The sequence below is a fragment of the Schistocerca gregaria genome, chromosome 1 (assembly GCF_023897955.1).
Source record: "Schistocerca gregaria isolate iqSchGreg1 chromosome 1, iqSchGreg1.2, whole genome shotgun sequence".
Classification (NCBI taxonomy): Eukaryota; Metazoa; Arthropoda; class Insecta; order Orthoptera; family Acrididae; genus Schistocerca; species Schistocerca gregaria.
In genome coordinates, this window is record NC_064920.1 from 759,470,710 (window position 1) to 759,488,180 (window position 17,471).

The 17,471-nt window shown below is 36.1% G+C and overlaps 1 protein-coding gene across 3 annotated transcripts in view; it reads right to left on the reverse strand.

Moving 5' to 3' along the window:
- LOC126267979 (centromere protein I-like) overlaps window positions 1-17,471 on the reverse strand; it is a 351,312-nt gene that overhangs the window by 30,645 nt on the left and 303,196 nt on the right. For all 3 annotated transcript variants that reach the window (XM_049973330.1, XM_049973337.1, XM_049973346.1), the window contains exons 14-15: window positions 15,853-15,977; window positions 14,860-14,974 (exon numbers count right to left, since the gene is read on the reverse strand). In XM_049973330.1, coding sequence (XP_049829287.1) covers window positions 14,860-14,974; window positions 15,853-15,977 — 240 coding nt within the window. The remainder of the gene's footprint in view (window positions 1-14,859; window positions 14,975-15,852; window positions 15,978-17,471) is intronic.

Here is a 17,471-nt window from a genome sequence, read left to right on the forward strand (position 1 = left end):
GATAGATAAAAAATTTACTCACCATGCGACAGCAGGCTAACTTTTACAAGCTTTCGGAGCCAGTGACTCCTTCTGGCAGAAGAGTTGAAGGGGAAAGAACAGGGGTTACGGAAAAGGACTAGAGAGGTTTAGGGAAAGGGATACAACATAGAAAAGTCACCCAGAACCCCGGTCAGGGGAGACTTATTGGACGGGATGACTTCCTTGTCATACTGTCCGGTAGGTATCCCCTGACCCGGAGTTCTGGGTGACTTTTCTGAACTGTATCCCTTTCCCTAAACCTTTCTAATCCTTTTCCTTAATCCATATTCCTTTCCCCTTCAACTCTTGTGCCAGAAGAAGGAACCACTGGCTCTGAAAGCTTGTAAAAGTTAAATGCTTTTGTGTGTGTGCCCCCCTGCCGCCACTTGGGGAGTAGATTTTTTTATCTATCCATTTACATTATATAAATAAAATAGAAAGAAACTTCCACATGGAAAAAATATATTAAAAACAAAGATTCCAAGACTTACCAAGCGGGAAAGCGCCGGTAGATAGGCACAATAAATAAAACGCACAAACACACACACAGAATTTCGAGCTTTCGCAACCGGCGGCTGCTTCGTCAGGAAAGAGGGAAGGAAAAGGAAAGATGAAAGGATGTGGGTTTTAAGGGAGAGGGTAAGGAGTCATTCCAAACCCGGGAGAGGAAAGACTTACCTTAGGGAAGGTTACCCTAAGGTAAGTCTTTCCTCTTCACTATGTCAGCTGTTGATGGAGTCATTCTTTTTGATAAAACGTTTCCAATGCAACTGTCACTGAATAATTTCTCAGAATGGAGCTCTGCGTAACTTTGGGTGATAAACACGAGCCACCTTTTACTATCTTTAATTTCACAGGACTCGTCTCAGCAATTTTTAGATACAGACTTTGCAAAATACTTGTGCACTCATTTCTGAAAATACAAAATCAATAATCTAGAAACAGTGTACCTGGTCAACTCAAACGGACGTTCCTGTACACGGAATCACATTTTAAACATAGTATCAATTTTGTCATCAGTAATGACTTTTTTCCATTGTAATCAGAACAAAAATAATTTTATAAACATATATTCGACTTAACGAAAAATTAATGTACAAGGGTTGCCCAGAAAGCTACGCACAACTTTTTTTTTCTCAGCCAAAAATAATGCTACGAATGCCAAACATCAGGTATTTGAAGTCTTCTGAGTGAGTGCACTAAGTTTCCGTAACTTCCGATAGATAGCATAGCTGCAGGACAATTTCAAAATGACATCTGTAGGTGACGTATGTTGCAAGCAACATGCCGTCATTGAATTTCTTACTGCAGAGAAAGAAACTGTGGGGAATATTCACAAACACTTGTGCAAAATCTATGGAGCATCTGCTGTCGACAGAAGTACAGTTAGTTGCTGGGCATGGAGGGTGAGGTTATCAGAAGGCAGTTTGGAATAGCTCCACGATTTGCAGTGGTCAGTGAGACCACCCACAGTTGTCACACCTGCCATGTTGCAGTGAACTGATGTCATTCGCGAGGACAGACACATTACAACTCGGCAGTTGGCACTGCACCTGTCCATCAGCAAAGGAAGTTCACACAGTGAAGCACTAGCTCCGTCACCAGGATAAGGATTGGTTCCGACAAGGCATACATGCACTTGTTTCACGCTGGAGGAAGGCCACATAATGGGATGCAGATTTTGTGGAAAAATAGGATTTGTAGATAAAACACCTTTATTTAGTGTGTGTAATTCTCATTATGTTCACTAAATAATTTTGGAAGGAAAAATTTTTTTTAAAGAAAACTTTCACTTCCTACTTCAGCCCCTTAAGGGTTCAATTTCCAAAAATGTTGAAACACGTATTTTTTAATTACTGGTCAAGAAACCAAATACCAATTTTCTTAGTTGTAGCTTAAAACTGCTTTAAGAGTCACATATTATCAAAAAAACCTTCCACCCCCTTAGGGACGGAATTTCAAAAAGCAGCTTACTTGCTTCACTAATATTTTATTATTAGGTTACCAAAATTTTACCATCACAAAACATCACTCAAATACGGGTTTCACTATTAGAATTTTAACAGTTAGTTCGCCATCATCAGTCAAGCTAACAACTGCAATTGCATTTTCTGATGGATTTCAACTTTTGAAATTTCTTCATAGCGGTAGAGTATTTACCTTGCTACCATTGTCTTCTCTCTTTTATTTGAGCACTTTTCACATGTGCAACAAGATGAGAGATCACGCCAAAAAATTTAACTCCTGTTAGAAACCTTACTTAAATGGATGGAACTGCAGTTCTGTGTAGCACTTTTAAGTGCATACAAGTCTTCTTTATTTCATTAACATGAATCATTAATTTTTGGTCATCAGCTCAAACTCTTAAGACAAAGAGACTTTTCTTTTTTAATACTGTACAATGGCTGCCAATGCTGCCACTTATACAGATTCTTATAGTACTAGTTTCACTCTATGACTCATAATAAGATGCTCATACGATGTTTCAGCTAGAAAAAATATTTTTCCAGGTAGTCCGTTTTTCTCTTAATTTCTGCATGCCTACTCTTGAGCATTCTGCTCTCATAGTTTCTGCATGTCTACTCTTGAGCTACAGTAACACCTTGACACCGGGGGTGCCCACAGAGAGAAGCTAGTGGGGGCATCTGCTTATAGCAAGAATCCGTTTAGCTTACAAGTACAGGAAAAGATATGTAACCACAAGGCTCAGAATTTTATAACCTAAAATACCTGGAAAATCATCACTAAAATGACATAAAAATAATATAAACCAAGTCAAGTGAATTATGAGTAACTTTTTGTAAAAAAAAAACTTTTTGTAAAATGATTTGACTAAAAGTATGAGAATATTTTATGCCCCTTAAGTCCTGTACGTGATTCTGAGTGTTATTCATAGTAAAATGTTGCACTATCGTATATTATTTCTTTCTTTTAGACAAACTGTGTTACAATACATTTGACTGATATTTCTTTTTCCCCCCAGAAAGTATGATCTTACTGTCACCTATTTGTCTTCCCAGCACCCACTGTTCTCAAAACGTCCTGAATTTAATAATTGCTTTGAAGGAAGCCATTTTAGTAATCAAGTATCATACCAATACAGCTTTTTTTGTAAAAAATAGCTAGGCCTTGTACAGATGAACTTTCTGATACTTCCTCTACATAGCTAGCAGTAGCTAATAATGGAATATTTCAATTTTCTCTCAAATCACTAGTTAAGCATTTTCTTTCTTACTTTGATTACATTCAAGCAAATAAATTTGTTTTTGCAATACACTCACACTGATCAATTTGATACCACATTTGTCAATTTCCCAATCTTTGTTTGGTTTTGAAAACTGTGTAATTTATAGGAAGTCTTGTCTTAGCTTCTATCAAACATTTGACCAAAGAATGAACTAGAGTACAGTAACGAAAAACTTGGAACTGAAATTAGAAAAAGGAAAATCTAAAATCACAACTTTTTTTTTAGGGAATCTCATTCTTTGGAGATGTAAGCAATTTGTCATAAAACCATTTATTGCAGTGTTTGACATTCAGCATGCAGAGGTTCTGAAAAGTGAGGGAAAGACAATGACAATTAAGAGATGAACCATCAACTTATTTACAAAATGTAAGAAAATGTATTGAGCAACACTGTTGCATTTTTACTATACACACATGTATTGTTTGTTCTTACCAACATTTAAAGAATGTTGCTGTTTTTATAGGTGGACACTGAACACCAATGAAAAAAATGAAGTAAAATCTTAAAAATGTTCAGTTGTATGTCCATTACCCTATAAGTTATATGAGTCGGAAGGTGACATTTCCATATGATTGATGTGGTAGTGCTTAAAAAAAAGAAGTGGGAAATGTTATCCACAAAACATTTTTAATGACAGGAAAACAATTGAAAGAATAGGCATTACAAGAGGACCGACAGAAAAAACATAAGTGTTGGGAGAACGCAAACTCTGAGAATGGAAAAGCATGCTTGATTATAATTACACTATTAGCTTTTTTGTTTGTAACATTAGCTAGCTATTAAAAATGCGCTGTAGAAACTAACAGAAAAATGATGATCAGATAACTCCTACAAAATTCCAAAATCACAGGTATGGCAAAAATGTTTTGCCCCTAATGGCATGAGAGCCTCTGGGCATTCCTGCTTCACACATTTACATTTAAATGTAAAAAGCTGACTTAATTACCCCTTTCACATTTCAGATTTATAGAAGGAGCTTGTAAATGAAAGCTTTCTGACTTCAAAGGAATGTAGATCTAGATCTCTGCCTTTCATGGGCATAGCTCTACCATAAAGCAATTTGAAGGGACCATGGGGGTACGCTCAAAAGTTTCAATATGCAGGTACCTTTCTCTTACTATTCCTGGGACTCAGTTCTATTTCTGCCAAGACAACTTAGAACCGGAAGGAACACTCGCTTTTGTTTCACACCCAAACTTCCTTTCCATTCAGGAGACAATATTCAAGTCTCTTGATAAATGACCTGAAGAATGTGAGTTATTTTTCTTGTAAAATATTTGGTGCTGTGTCAAGTATAAAATTTTATTTTATTTATAAGCTATACATTATAAACAAATGGCAGCTAAAGCAATAAAAATTGAGGATGCACACAGATCACAGGAACCAGAAACATTGTGGAGCATTGAGAGCTATGGATCTGAGTCTTCAGATAGATAATTCTATTTTACTCCATTACTAATTTCAGTTTCATATTATCTTCCTATTGTGTACAGTGTTTGTTACTCTCAAAACCTATTGAATAAGGGTGTTTTACGCATCTAACCCCTTTGCACTCTTGTTTGCCAGGGAACTCCTGTCTACAGAGCCAGTGACTTTCTGTACATGACTGTCACACAGTAACTGCTTTTTGTGCAGGTAGTAAATGAGCAATTTATTGTTACTGAAACATTTTTGAAAACCTTTCAAGAACAAATTTATTTCAGTAACTGCAAGACAAAATACAGTTGGTTAATTGGTCTTTTAGACTGTTTACATAATACAAACATTGAGAATCAAAGCAAGCAACACGATGCAATTTCTTTTTAAGTGTAATCCGTATGAGTTGCATATAAAACAAAAGGAACTATTTTAATCAATTCTGATTTTTCATCAAGTTGTGCCATTAATTTTTTTCTAGCTGTTTTGATTTAGTATCACCCCATTAGTTATCTGGTCTATCCATTTATTTTTCCTCTGTAGCACCATATTTTGAGAACTTCTATTCTCTTCTTGACTGTACTGTTTAACATTCATGTTTCACTGTTGTACAAGGCTTTGTGACAGAACAAGTACAACCAGCAAAGTATTTGTAGCAATTAAAAATTTTAGAAGCTAACCTGCTTCTATTTTTCAGAACTGTTTTTTTGTTGCAGTCAGTTTGCCATTCATAAACACTCTACCTTTGCCTTCATCACTTATGTTTACCATAATTAGAAAAACTCATCTACTACTTGCAGTGTCATTTTATAATCTAAATACCACAGCATCACTTGATTTGACTGCATCTCTTAACCCTGTTTTACTTTACTTTCTTGTTATTTAACTTGTAGTCTCTGTTCAAGGCACAACTCATTCCTGTCAACAGATCTTTCAAGTATTTGCTGTCTCAGAGTTACGATTTTTATTATTCCTCCTTGAAGTCCTTTCAAAACTTTTCCTTGGTTTCCTTTATAGGCTGCTCTACCTACAAACTGAACAGCACAGGGGACAGGCTGCAACCCTGTCTCATGAACTTCTCAGGTAACGACTCCCTTTCAAGTCCTTCAACTGTTTGAAACTACAGTCTGATTTCCGTACATATTGTAGACAACCTTTCTGTCTGTATTTCATCTCTGATACAGTCAGTATTTCATTGAGTTTATTCCAGTCAGTATGGTCGACAGTTTTCTCTAAATCTACAAATGCTAGAAATGTAGATTTGCCTCTTTTCAATCTAAGTTGTCGGATCAGCATTACCTCGCATGATTCTACATTTCTCTGGGATGCAAAACGATCTTCCCCAAGACCAGTTTTTAATCATCAGTCTTTTGTAAATAATTAATGTCAATATTTTGCAATTAAGACTCATAAAATGACAGTTCACTAATATTCACACCTGTTAGTCCCTGCCTTCTATGGAATAAGCATTATTACATTTTTCTTGAAGTCTGGGAGTATTGCACAGGTCTCACACCATGAACACCAGATGGAATAGTTTTGTCATGTTATGTTCTCCCAAGGGGGAATATGAGCTAATCCAGACGCCCAGTTTCGACTTATGTCTGTCAGCACTCTGTCAAATACTTCTCACAATATCACATTCCCACATCTCATCTTTATCTACTTCCACTTCCAATGCAATAATATTGATTTCCATTCCATTTCCTGTGTATAACTGATCTATATATTCCTTCCATCTTGCAGCCTACTGTACGTTGCTTAGTACTAGCTTGTCATCTCAGCTCTTAATTTTTCACACAGCTACTTCTTTTCTCTAATGTTTCTTTAGATTTACTATATGTTGTATCTATCTTTCTCATAGTAATGAACACTTATGTACCATAATAATTCCATTTCCAAAAAAGACAGGTGCTGATTGGTGGGAATACTACTGAACCATTAGCTTCATAAGTCATGGTTGCAAACTACAGCACAAATTATATACAGATGGATGGAAAGACATTGGGGATGATCAGTTTGGGATCCGGAGATATGTAGAAACATGCAACGAAATACTGGCCCCTATGGTCTACTTAGGAAGACAGACTGAAGAAATGATATTTCACTGAAAAAATACGGCAACCAGAAAGCCAAACTTACATTTACAGCAGTTGTAGATTTAGAGAAAGCTTTTGACAGTGTTGACTGAAATAAACTCTTTGAAATTCTGAAGGTAACAGGGATAAAATACATGGACTGAAAGGTTATTTACAACTTGCACAGAGACCAAACTTCAGTAGTAAGAGTTGAAGGATATGAAAAGGATGCAATGGTTGAGAAGGGAGTGAAGCACTACTGTAGCATATCCACAATGTTATCCTGTCTGTGCTTTCAGCAAAAAGTAAAGGAAGCCAAGGAGAAATTTGGAAAGGGAATTAAAGTTAGAAGAGAAGAAATAACAACGTTGAGATTTACTAATGACATTGTTACTCTATTAGAGACAGCAAAGGACTTCAAATCACAGTTGAACAGAATGGATTGTGTGCGAAAAAAGAGGTTGGAAGATGAATATTAACAGAAGTAAACCTAGGGTAATGGAATATAGCTCAATTTTCAGGCGACTCTGAGGGAATTACATTAGGAAATGCGGCACAAAATGTAGCAGATGAGTTTTGTTATTTTGGCAGTGAAATAACCAACATGACCAAATTAGACAGGATATAAAACACAGACTGTATGTAACAAGGTGAGTCTATTAACATCTAAATGGAATTTAAGTAGTGTGAAGCCTTTCCTGGAGTGTACACTTGTATAGAAATGAAACATGGCCAATAAACTGTTCAGGCAAGACATTATAGAATTTTATGAAATATGATGTTACAAAATAATGACGAAGGTTAGAAGAGTAGATTCAATATCTAATGAGAAAATACTGAATACAACCAGAGGCAAAATAAATTTGAGTTAAAACTTTACAAGAAGATGTGATTGGTTGATTGGACACACCCTGAGGTATCAAAGATTTGTCAATTTGGGAGTGAAGATAGTTGGGGGGGGGGGGGGGGGGGGAGTGGTAAAAAATGTAAGAATGTACAGGGAGACTAAGATACTATAGTAAGTAGGTTTAAATAGATGTAAGTTGCAGTAGTTATTCAGACATGAAGAGGCCTGCATAGGATACATTAGTGAGGAGAGCTGCATCAAACCAGTCTTTGGTCTGGAGACCACAACTACAACACAGATTCACACTCTTTCTCTAGCCATTATTACTCTGAAGTTTTTGCACTTCCTGTCTCTATTATTTTTATCCTGGTTCCATCTCCTTAATTTCCTAAGTTTTTACACTTTGTTGTTTTTTTAATCTGCATTTTTAATCAGTTGTCAAAGTCTCTGAAGTGTACACTGCACAAAAAATCCTTGGAGTCCTGGTACTAATGGCTCCAGTTAGGCATGCATCAATGTATCGGATTCTCTGTACATGGAGTGCATAAATGCTTGAAGGTAGCATTAACAAAATGCTGAAACTTGTAGTGTAAATGAAATAATAATTTCTGAAAAACATATGCCTGTTTGCTGATATCTCTTGTGTGTGACAGGACACTGTCTTGTATCCACGATAGATCAACAGAAAAGAAATTCTAAATTGCTAGAAATTCTAAATTAGTAGTTGCTCCACGGAAAATGCCGATAAAATTATGAAAATGTTTTCACTCAGAAACTTTTCTGAACATTCTATATGCTATTCCAATAGGGATTATAATGACCACACTGAATCTATTACAGCTGCCAGGTGTTATTCTACTAACTCTCAATTTACTAATGAAATTGAAAAGTTCCATAACATTCTTCTGGATTGCAGACCATCTCATATTATAAAATGATGAATCAACATTTCGACCACAACAACCACAAGTGGTGTTCATCAGAATATTTCTACAACTCACAGCAATTTTATGGAAACTGACTCCATCCTCCAATGTGTATGAACAGACAAAAGTAGGCGGAATTATTTCATCTAGAATACAGTTAAGCACACTCCTACAGAGAAAACTTGCAAATGTAGAATATTTGCTTCAGGACCAATGTAAAAACTATTGTCAAAAAATATATATAATTTTCTCTACAGCTAGGTGTTTTACTTACTGCAAGAGAGCACTTCTCAATTGTTATGTCTTCAGCTATCACCAGTCTCAAGCAGAAATAGGGAATATGGGAAATTGTGGCACAATACTTAAATCTGGATGGTAGATACAACAGGCAATAGCATTGAATACAATCAGAATGCAGTGTTTGGAAACATTTAAACTTTCTCTTCTGGGAATTAGGAGGAAAGTACATTGTTGTGACATAACTGAGCCTTAGCCACAATGGCAAAATCATTATGAATGAAGTATTGATTTAAAAGTAATGAAACATATTTCAGAAGAATGTAATGAAAGAAACCAATAAGTGAAGCTACGTATTGTATAAATGGAAAATACAGTGCAAAACAAGAAAGAAGAAGAAGAAGAAGAAGAATGAAGGGTGGGGAGCATCCAAAAATGATAGACTGAGTCATTCCATGTCAAATCAACACACCGATTTTACCTCACTCTCTTAGATTTTGCTGAAAGTTGGTATACTTATAGTGGGCACTGAGACTAAGAGAAATACCAAATTTCAATTTTTCATCTCAATCCATTCCTGAAATATGGCTATGTAAACTTTTCAAAAACCAGCCAAAAATGTGTGAATGGACCTTTTTTTTTTTTAAATTGTCCTAGGAGCTGCCCTAATTAAGCTAGAGAACTGGGAAAAGCATTTTGCATGCTCTTTCCAGGGATATACAACAGAACATAGCTTCTAGTTAATAATCTTTTTCAAAATACTAATTAATATTTTTAATTAATTTTAATTTTTTTACAAAAAGTACGTAATTGAAAATTTTCGAAATATTTCCATAACTACATACTATTGTAAATCACATGGCAAAATATAAATCTGGGATGATGATGGGTTAACTGTAAAAAAAAAAAAAAAAAATTCCGGACTCTTGCTTTTCACCAACGGCCCTAGTTTGACCAATTTGACCTTTAACAAACAGGAATTTCTTTAAAATATACTGAAAGGTAATTAAAAAAGTATTAGAAATATCAAAACATCACCTTATTAAACCAAAACTAATCAGCATATTTTATAATTAAGTTGATTGCTTATTTTAATTTCATACAACTTCACTAACAGTATATTAACCGATATAACAAAAACAAGAAATTGAACATTTAACTACAAACTGAAATAAAGTATGAATAAGTACAAGTATTTACATAATAGTCCTGGTCCATGATGATTCAAATGGAACTGTTAAACAAATTAAATACGTAATGCTTGTTTTTGAGTAACAGGTATCTGTACGTAGCTAAATTTAATACAATAGGTACTAACAATAATTTTGAAACAACTTTCTATAAAATATACATTAACACTAATCTGAGATAAAAATTAAGTTTTGAGTTGAAAGCAGTTTCCCAATAAATTGTCTTGGAACTTCTATATTACATTTTAATAAAGCTGACTGGGTTTGGTTTACATCACTTTCATTAAGAATGTATGTTCTCCCTATAGGAGTAAATAGATTCACTTTTGTGAGAACATCCACAACTGACACTCACAGGATAACTGCATGGCAGATAAGAGAATGACTTAGCTGGTCCGCATGGGTGAAGAAAAGTTATTTTCACTTCATCAAGTTCTTCGCGTTCCCCCCCCCCCCCCCCCCCCCCCTTTTCTAAAATGTACCCACGCCACCAGTTTCTGCCATATACAGTGGTGACATAGCCTGATACATCTTGTAACTTCAATTGTCTGGTGATGTAGTTACTTTCCCTCTCCCAACTCTGCATATCACCCGAGAAGTATTTGGCTATTTATTTTGGTGTAGTGTTGGGAATGAAAGCGTGAAATTGCTGTGTTCCTTTGATTGTCAATGACTCTTCAAGTCGGCTTTTTACGAATATTTCTGAAGCAGCGTAATCGTCTTGAGTGGAATATGCAAAATCAACATTTGTGATATTATCTACTGCCCACTCAAATAGATCTCGTGCAACACTAGATCGCGTGTTGTATGGCCTTTGCAAACTTGCACGAGCTGCCAGTCTCTTTACTGAACCAACTGCTCCATCACAAGGCCCTTTTCCATGTGCTGTGGCTGAAAAGTGCCACTCAGCTTTTATGTTGAAGTCTTCCTCATGAAGGCAAAGGTTCAGGAAGTTTCTTATTTTTATACTGAGCGGCAGAACCGTCAGAATAATAATATATCTTTTTTGGAATCTTTTGAAAGGTGTAAACCGCAGTTGTGTTGTGCTCCAGGCAATCAGAAACAATGACAACGCTTATATGTTCAATTTTGTCTTCCTGTTTGTAATATATAACAAAAGGATGAATGGTAACCTGTTGTCTTGCCCAGTGGAAACTCTGAGCTTCATCCTGTAGAACTATACTACAATTTTTTGAAAAATCACATGTGACAACAAATTCAGATTCCATAAGGTTTTCTCTTGTGGAGTTAAGGAATGTTCATTGGTGCTTGGCAATGAATTCATGCCGAATCAAAGTCGACATCTTACCACAAAATAAATCTATGAATTCTTCAGAAGTTTTCTGAACAATTTCCAGATTACATCAGTCAACTGTCATCCACTGTCGAAACTGAACTTGTTCAATTAAGTTTTCTGAAAAGAGTCTTTTAAAATTTTATGTATTACAGTTTTTCCTTGGAAGTATTCACAGTTTCCCATGTTGCAATCAACTGATGATGGGTTGCAAAGCATTTTTGCAATGCACTGCTTATAATTGTTTAAGCTGCTGTTTGTTACTGTATTTAGTTTGGCATTTTCTATCATTAGTTTTTTTGTTTTAGTGAGTTGTGCACACGCACACAGTGTGTGTGCGCCACTCTGGCCAGCTAATACACAATGTTTTGGTCTCAACTCAGCAAATTTAGAGAAACGTATTTTTATGTTAGGAAACTTGTCTTCAAAATGCTTGTAAGCTTCTTTAAGGTTACACAAAATAAGTGTTTTAGAATTTTTGTTTTATTTCCACTTGTTTCTGTAATCGCCACACAATCTTCAAAACCTGGCATTGCCCTGCTAACTTCATCATTTTCATAAAATGAATGTACAGTTTTAACAGTTTCTGTTGGTAAACACTTCCCTGGTTTTAGGTTTGGACCTTCCATGAATCCTACCTGTTTCAAAATTTTTTTAGACGGCCGAATAATGTAATTAGGAGCATTAAATTGCCTCATTATTTTCCTGACACTCCACTTTTCAGGTAAACTTTTAAGAATCATTAGTTTTTTTGCTCTACTTACAGAATTTTTAAAGTTTCTTTTAAGATTTTCAACAACGGATTCATCAGTATCAGTATCTGATGAAGTTTCAGGAGCAACAAAAAGTTTGTGTCATTGATGAGATTTTCTTCACTTTTGATTTGGCGTAATGCCCAGATGTTAGTTTTCTCTTGTCATCTGGGCACTCACCTAGTTCTTGAATTGTTGTGTTAAATGTTTTAACAGCTACTGAAGTTGGAGTGAAGTCAGGGTCTTGGTCTTGGATGAATATCTCTGATTCAGAAGATTCTTCTTCAACACTTTCATCACTGATGAGCTCCGGTGTATTTTTCAATTTGCTACATCTTTCCTACATTTATCACAAATCTTGGCACCACTTCGTATTTGAGGAAATAATTTGGGCATCCATGTTGTGACATTTCTCAGTTTTTTTCTGTCTCTAATAAAATGATTTGACTTCTGCAATGGATTACAACACTGCACTCTTACAGCACTGCACTTTTTACTTGGTTCCATATTTATACAAAAACCACTTATAAACTGTCCTTCAATGTATAGATTTACTTGAAAATGAACTATTAAATATAATAGATACAGACTGGTCAACACAGAGGTAACAATTGATTTACACTAAAACCACAGTGCACAATAATGCTGTAGGCACACAAAGCCTTAGAAGGTAACAATGCACACTACATCATCTCAACAATGGCTCCAGTCTCTGAATTATTGTATAGACATCAAGCCCTATGTATACGGTCCTCTACTGACGTACTACCTTAAAGGTCAGTTTGGTCAAACTAGGGCCATTAGTGAAAAGCAAGAGTCCGGAATATTTTTTTTTTTTTTTTTTTTTTAACAATGAACCCATCATCATCCCACATTTATATTTTGCCATGTGATTTACAACAGTATGAAGTAGTTATGGAAATATTTTGAAAATTTTCAATTACATACTTTTTGTAAAAAAATTACATCATAATATTAATTACCATTTTGAAAAGGTTATTAATTAGAAGAAAGAGCATGAAAAATGCTGCAAAATGACACCTTTCCCAGTTCTCTAGCTCAATTAGGGCAGCTCCTAGGGCAATTTTAAAAAAGTCCGTTCACACATTTTTGGCCAGTTTTTGAAAAGTTTACATGACCATATTTCAGGAATGGTTTGAGGTAAAAAATTGAAATTTGGTATTTTTCTTAGTTTCAGCACCCACTATAAGTATACCAACTTTCAGCAAAATCTAAGAGGGTGAGGTAAAATTTTCATTTAAAGTGTGTTGATTTGACATGGAATGACTCGACTGTGATAGACTGAAATAAAGGTCAATTGACACTGGACACCAATGGGACAGAAAGGAAGGTCACCTTCAGATAGGAAGGGCACCTTCAGCTGGAGTGTGTTCACCCTGGGATGAGTGTCAACAAATCATCAGTTTGCTTAACCCAGTACTGTATGTTCAAAATAGGGTTATGAGATATACCTGAAATAGTAAATTGAGAATGAATTTATACAAATTCAAAGGTATTCAAAACATATGAATGAAAATGTAGTTCAGCTTTGTAACGCCAAAACACCTTGTTAGTATTTAAGTTGTATTGCAAAGGTAAGGAACGGAGCGGGCGGGAGGAGGGGAGAGATACGAAATTAAGATAATGTTCTTGACGAGTAGTCTTGAACTTAGCTATCTATGACAGAGCCAGAAAACAACAAGATGGAAGTGAAAGTACAATAAATAATTAAAACTTAATGTTGCAGCATACCCATCCCAAAAAGAGGCATTGGGGGAGGGGGGGGGGGGGGGGTAAGCATGCCAAAGGGGTGGAATAAAAGGAGAAACTACTCTCCAGTTTGTTGTTGTTGAGCAGTTTTATAAATTAGGTCCAGTCTCTGACAAGTGACAAATGCTGCACTGCAGCTGTACTCCACATTCTTGTAAGGATGCTTCTGTACATATACTTTTCTTTGGCCTTTGATCAAGATGGGGAAATAACAGAACATTCAGTAATTAACGCCGGAGTGGGCAATCTACGTATAATGTGCGCCAGCCATAAATAAAATTGTCTTGTATCATTCCATTGTTGTCTTATAATTGTGAGCCTGTACCTACGCCACTATTCTTGCTTTATCTAACACAGTGATGGCATATGTCCAAGTGAACATCAGCAATATAAACTAAACAGCGAGCTAGGTGAGAATAAATGTAGGGTCCACACAAGAAAATGCCCCAGATTCTGAGCTACCAGCTCAATTCCACAATGAGGCAATTGTCTACAAGACAATTAGTAATTGAATAAGGATTTGGCTGGGTTCTGAGGCAATTGCACCATTTAATGCTTCGAGTGGTTCATTACTGTGGGTTAACACTTGTACACAGCAACAGAGTGATTAAAAAAGATTATTTTATTATTGTTTAATTAAACTAAGATTAAACTGTGATTTTGTTCATACATGTTGATTTTGGTACTATAACAACAGATATTCTTTACACATGTACAAAGTACGTCATGTGTCTGCTTGTGTTACGAGAAAACTTTCATGTCTGCTTTGAGGGTTAACAAATGAGACTATGAAGTAATCCACAATTTTCTACAGCAAGTCAACAGCAATTATGTATATTCTGAATGATTACATTGGGATAATTATTGCTAAGTACTTCAATGCTCTCCGGTGGTACAAAATGTAATAAATGAGTTGTCTCAGTCTGTGAGGATCTGAAGTTGTAAAAGAGACTAATATACTGGCATCTCACCGAGACAATAAAATCAAATCAACACAGAATCTCTAGGTTGCTTAATAGTGTTCACAAGAGAAGCAAGAAAATTAATTGCAGGTCACTCCCACTTTAAAGTTGGTACTTACACCTCCTTTGAGTGTATGGTGCATTTCAGCATTATATTGTTTCAATGTTTGTGACACTTTCTCAAAATATTCCTTCATCTCTAAGGAAGATTTCTCTGTGACAGCACTGTTGCATCTGCAACAAAATTTTTGTAACAATGTCAATAATATATGCCAGCTACCATAATTTTATTTGCCAGCTGAATGTTTAAAATATCATTAGCTAATATACAGGTAGCAATGAACTTTAAATTCTATGAAGCTCAAATACAGAGTATTAGATCCAAACATGAAAACAATGAAAGCTGAAAGCTATAAGACTATAAAGTGAGATTATTCTTATACAATTATCTGTTTTTTTTATCTTCCTCATTCTACCATAAACACAACAAACGTATGTATCCAAATGCTATGATTTTTTTTTATCTTCTTTTATTTTATGTCAACTGTGCTCACAATTTCAGTTTTACCATTTTTGGTTGGACAACATGCACATGAAATGTGTATATTCATGAATCACAAAGGTAAATATCATGGACAAACAGTGAACACTGTAAGTACTTCACGTTCATTTCCACCTAGATCAGTAAAATTGGCCTCACTGAATATTAGTTTCAATCTGTGCATTTGGTCATCTTCTGATCCAATTTTTGCATTTGAAATGCATCACAAACAGCAAGCATTCAACATCTTGCTATGTTAAACATGAAATGTGGCATGCCCTTGAATGCTTACAGTTTGACACACATTCCATTCATGGGATTTGTATCTGGATGTGGCCTCGTGTAAGACTGAAGCTATTAATAAACACAAATGGTAATAATTTAGATGTGAATAAATTTACTCATGAAGTTATTTGATATAAATCATTAACCACTGAGAAATAGCCAGAACCAAGATTACTTTGGGTATGCCACTTATCATACATACTTCACTAGGGAAAGAAATGAATTTGACAGATGCACAAATACAGAGTGAAATTGATCAATGCCACCTAGTTCGAATTTTACACACCTTGTGAGCAGTTGACAAAGTCTTGACAGAACTGTGCCATCATAGCTTGAGAGTGCTCCTAAAAGTAGACCAAGTGGTGGTAAGACACACAGCTGGGTGTGTGTTACTTCTATGGCAGTCAGCACCTGAAAAACATGTACTAGGACGATTATCCAGAGACAGCCTACAATCGAGTCAGTGAGAGGAGGTCCCTGACAGTTGTAGTGGACTTGGTGCAGCTGTTTTGCACGTCTCTCTCAACCAACCACGTAATGTGATTTTTTCTAGTCTTTGTTGCTGCCATCTGTCAGTGATTACCTCTCGTCGACTCGACTACAGTGCTGGTTTTTAAAATAATGCAAAGGCTATATGGTTTGATGTTAAATGGTGGGCTTTTCTGCACTCTTGTACAAAGCAAGTTACATGAAGACAAAAACAAGATTACGAACTTCATGAACACATCATTCCAACGCCATGAAGTAACATAAGAAGATCATGTAAATCAAAAATGAACTGCAAGAAACTTCTCTTTTTATGAGGTTACCGGTTTCGGTCTGTTTTAGACCATCTTCAGACCTGACACCATGATGGTAGATGGTGGCTGTGAACAGAGCAGGCCGTACGACTCCATGAATGCTGACTGCTCCTGGAGTCATAGAGCCTGCTCGGTTCACAGCCACTGTCTACCATCATGGTGCGAGGTCTGAAGATAGTCTAAAACAGACCAAAACTGGTAACCTCAGTATGGAAGTGGTAATGTATACATTAACAAGGAGGACTTGCATTAATAATTACCTATCATCAATTTTTGTTCTTATTCAATACAATACACAATTGCTGGTCATTACTAACCTCCCAGAGAAATGTCAGTACTGCCAATAGATAAACTTTTTTTTTAATGGTATGTAAACCTTTTTTTCTCAGGGAGGGCAGAGGGATACATTTGGTAAGAGCAGTACACTCAGACCCCAGGATGACAGGATGAGAGGGGCTCACCTGTTGTCCTTGCAATGGGGAGTGCTGAAGGTAAGTACAATTATTACAGTTTCTTCAAGAGAATTTTCTACATCTACATCTACATCTACATCTACATGACTACTCTGCAATTCACATTTAAGTGCTTGGCAGAGGGTTCATCGAACCACAATCATACTATCTCTCTACTATTCCACTCCCGAACAGCGAGCGGGAAAAACGAACACCTAAACCTTTCTGTTCGAGCTCTGATTTCTCTTATTTTATTTTGATGATCATTCCTACCTATGTAGGTTGGGCTCAACAAAATATTTTCGCATTCGGAAGAGAAAGTTGGTGACTGAAATTTCGTAAAAAGGTCTCGCCGCGACGAAAAACGTCTATGCTGTAATGACTTCCATCCCAACTCGTGTATCATATCTGCCACACTCTCTCCCCTATAACGCGAAAATACAAAACGAGCTGCCCTTCTTTGCACCCTCTCGATGTCCTCCGTCAATCCCACCTGGTAAGGATCCCACACCGCGCAGCAATATTCTAACAGAGGACGAACGAGTGTAGTGTAAGCTGTCTCTTTAGTGGACTTGTTGCATCTTCTAAGTGTCCTGCCAATGAAACGCAACCTTTGGCTCGCCTTCCCGACAATATTATCTATGTGGTCCTTC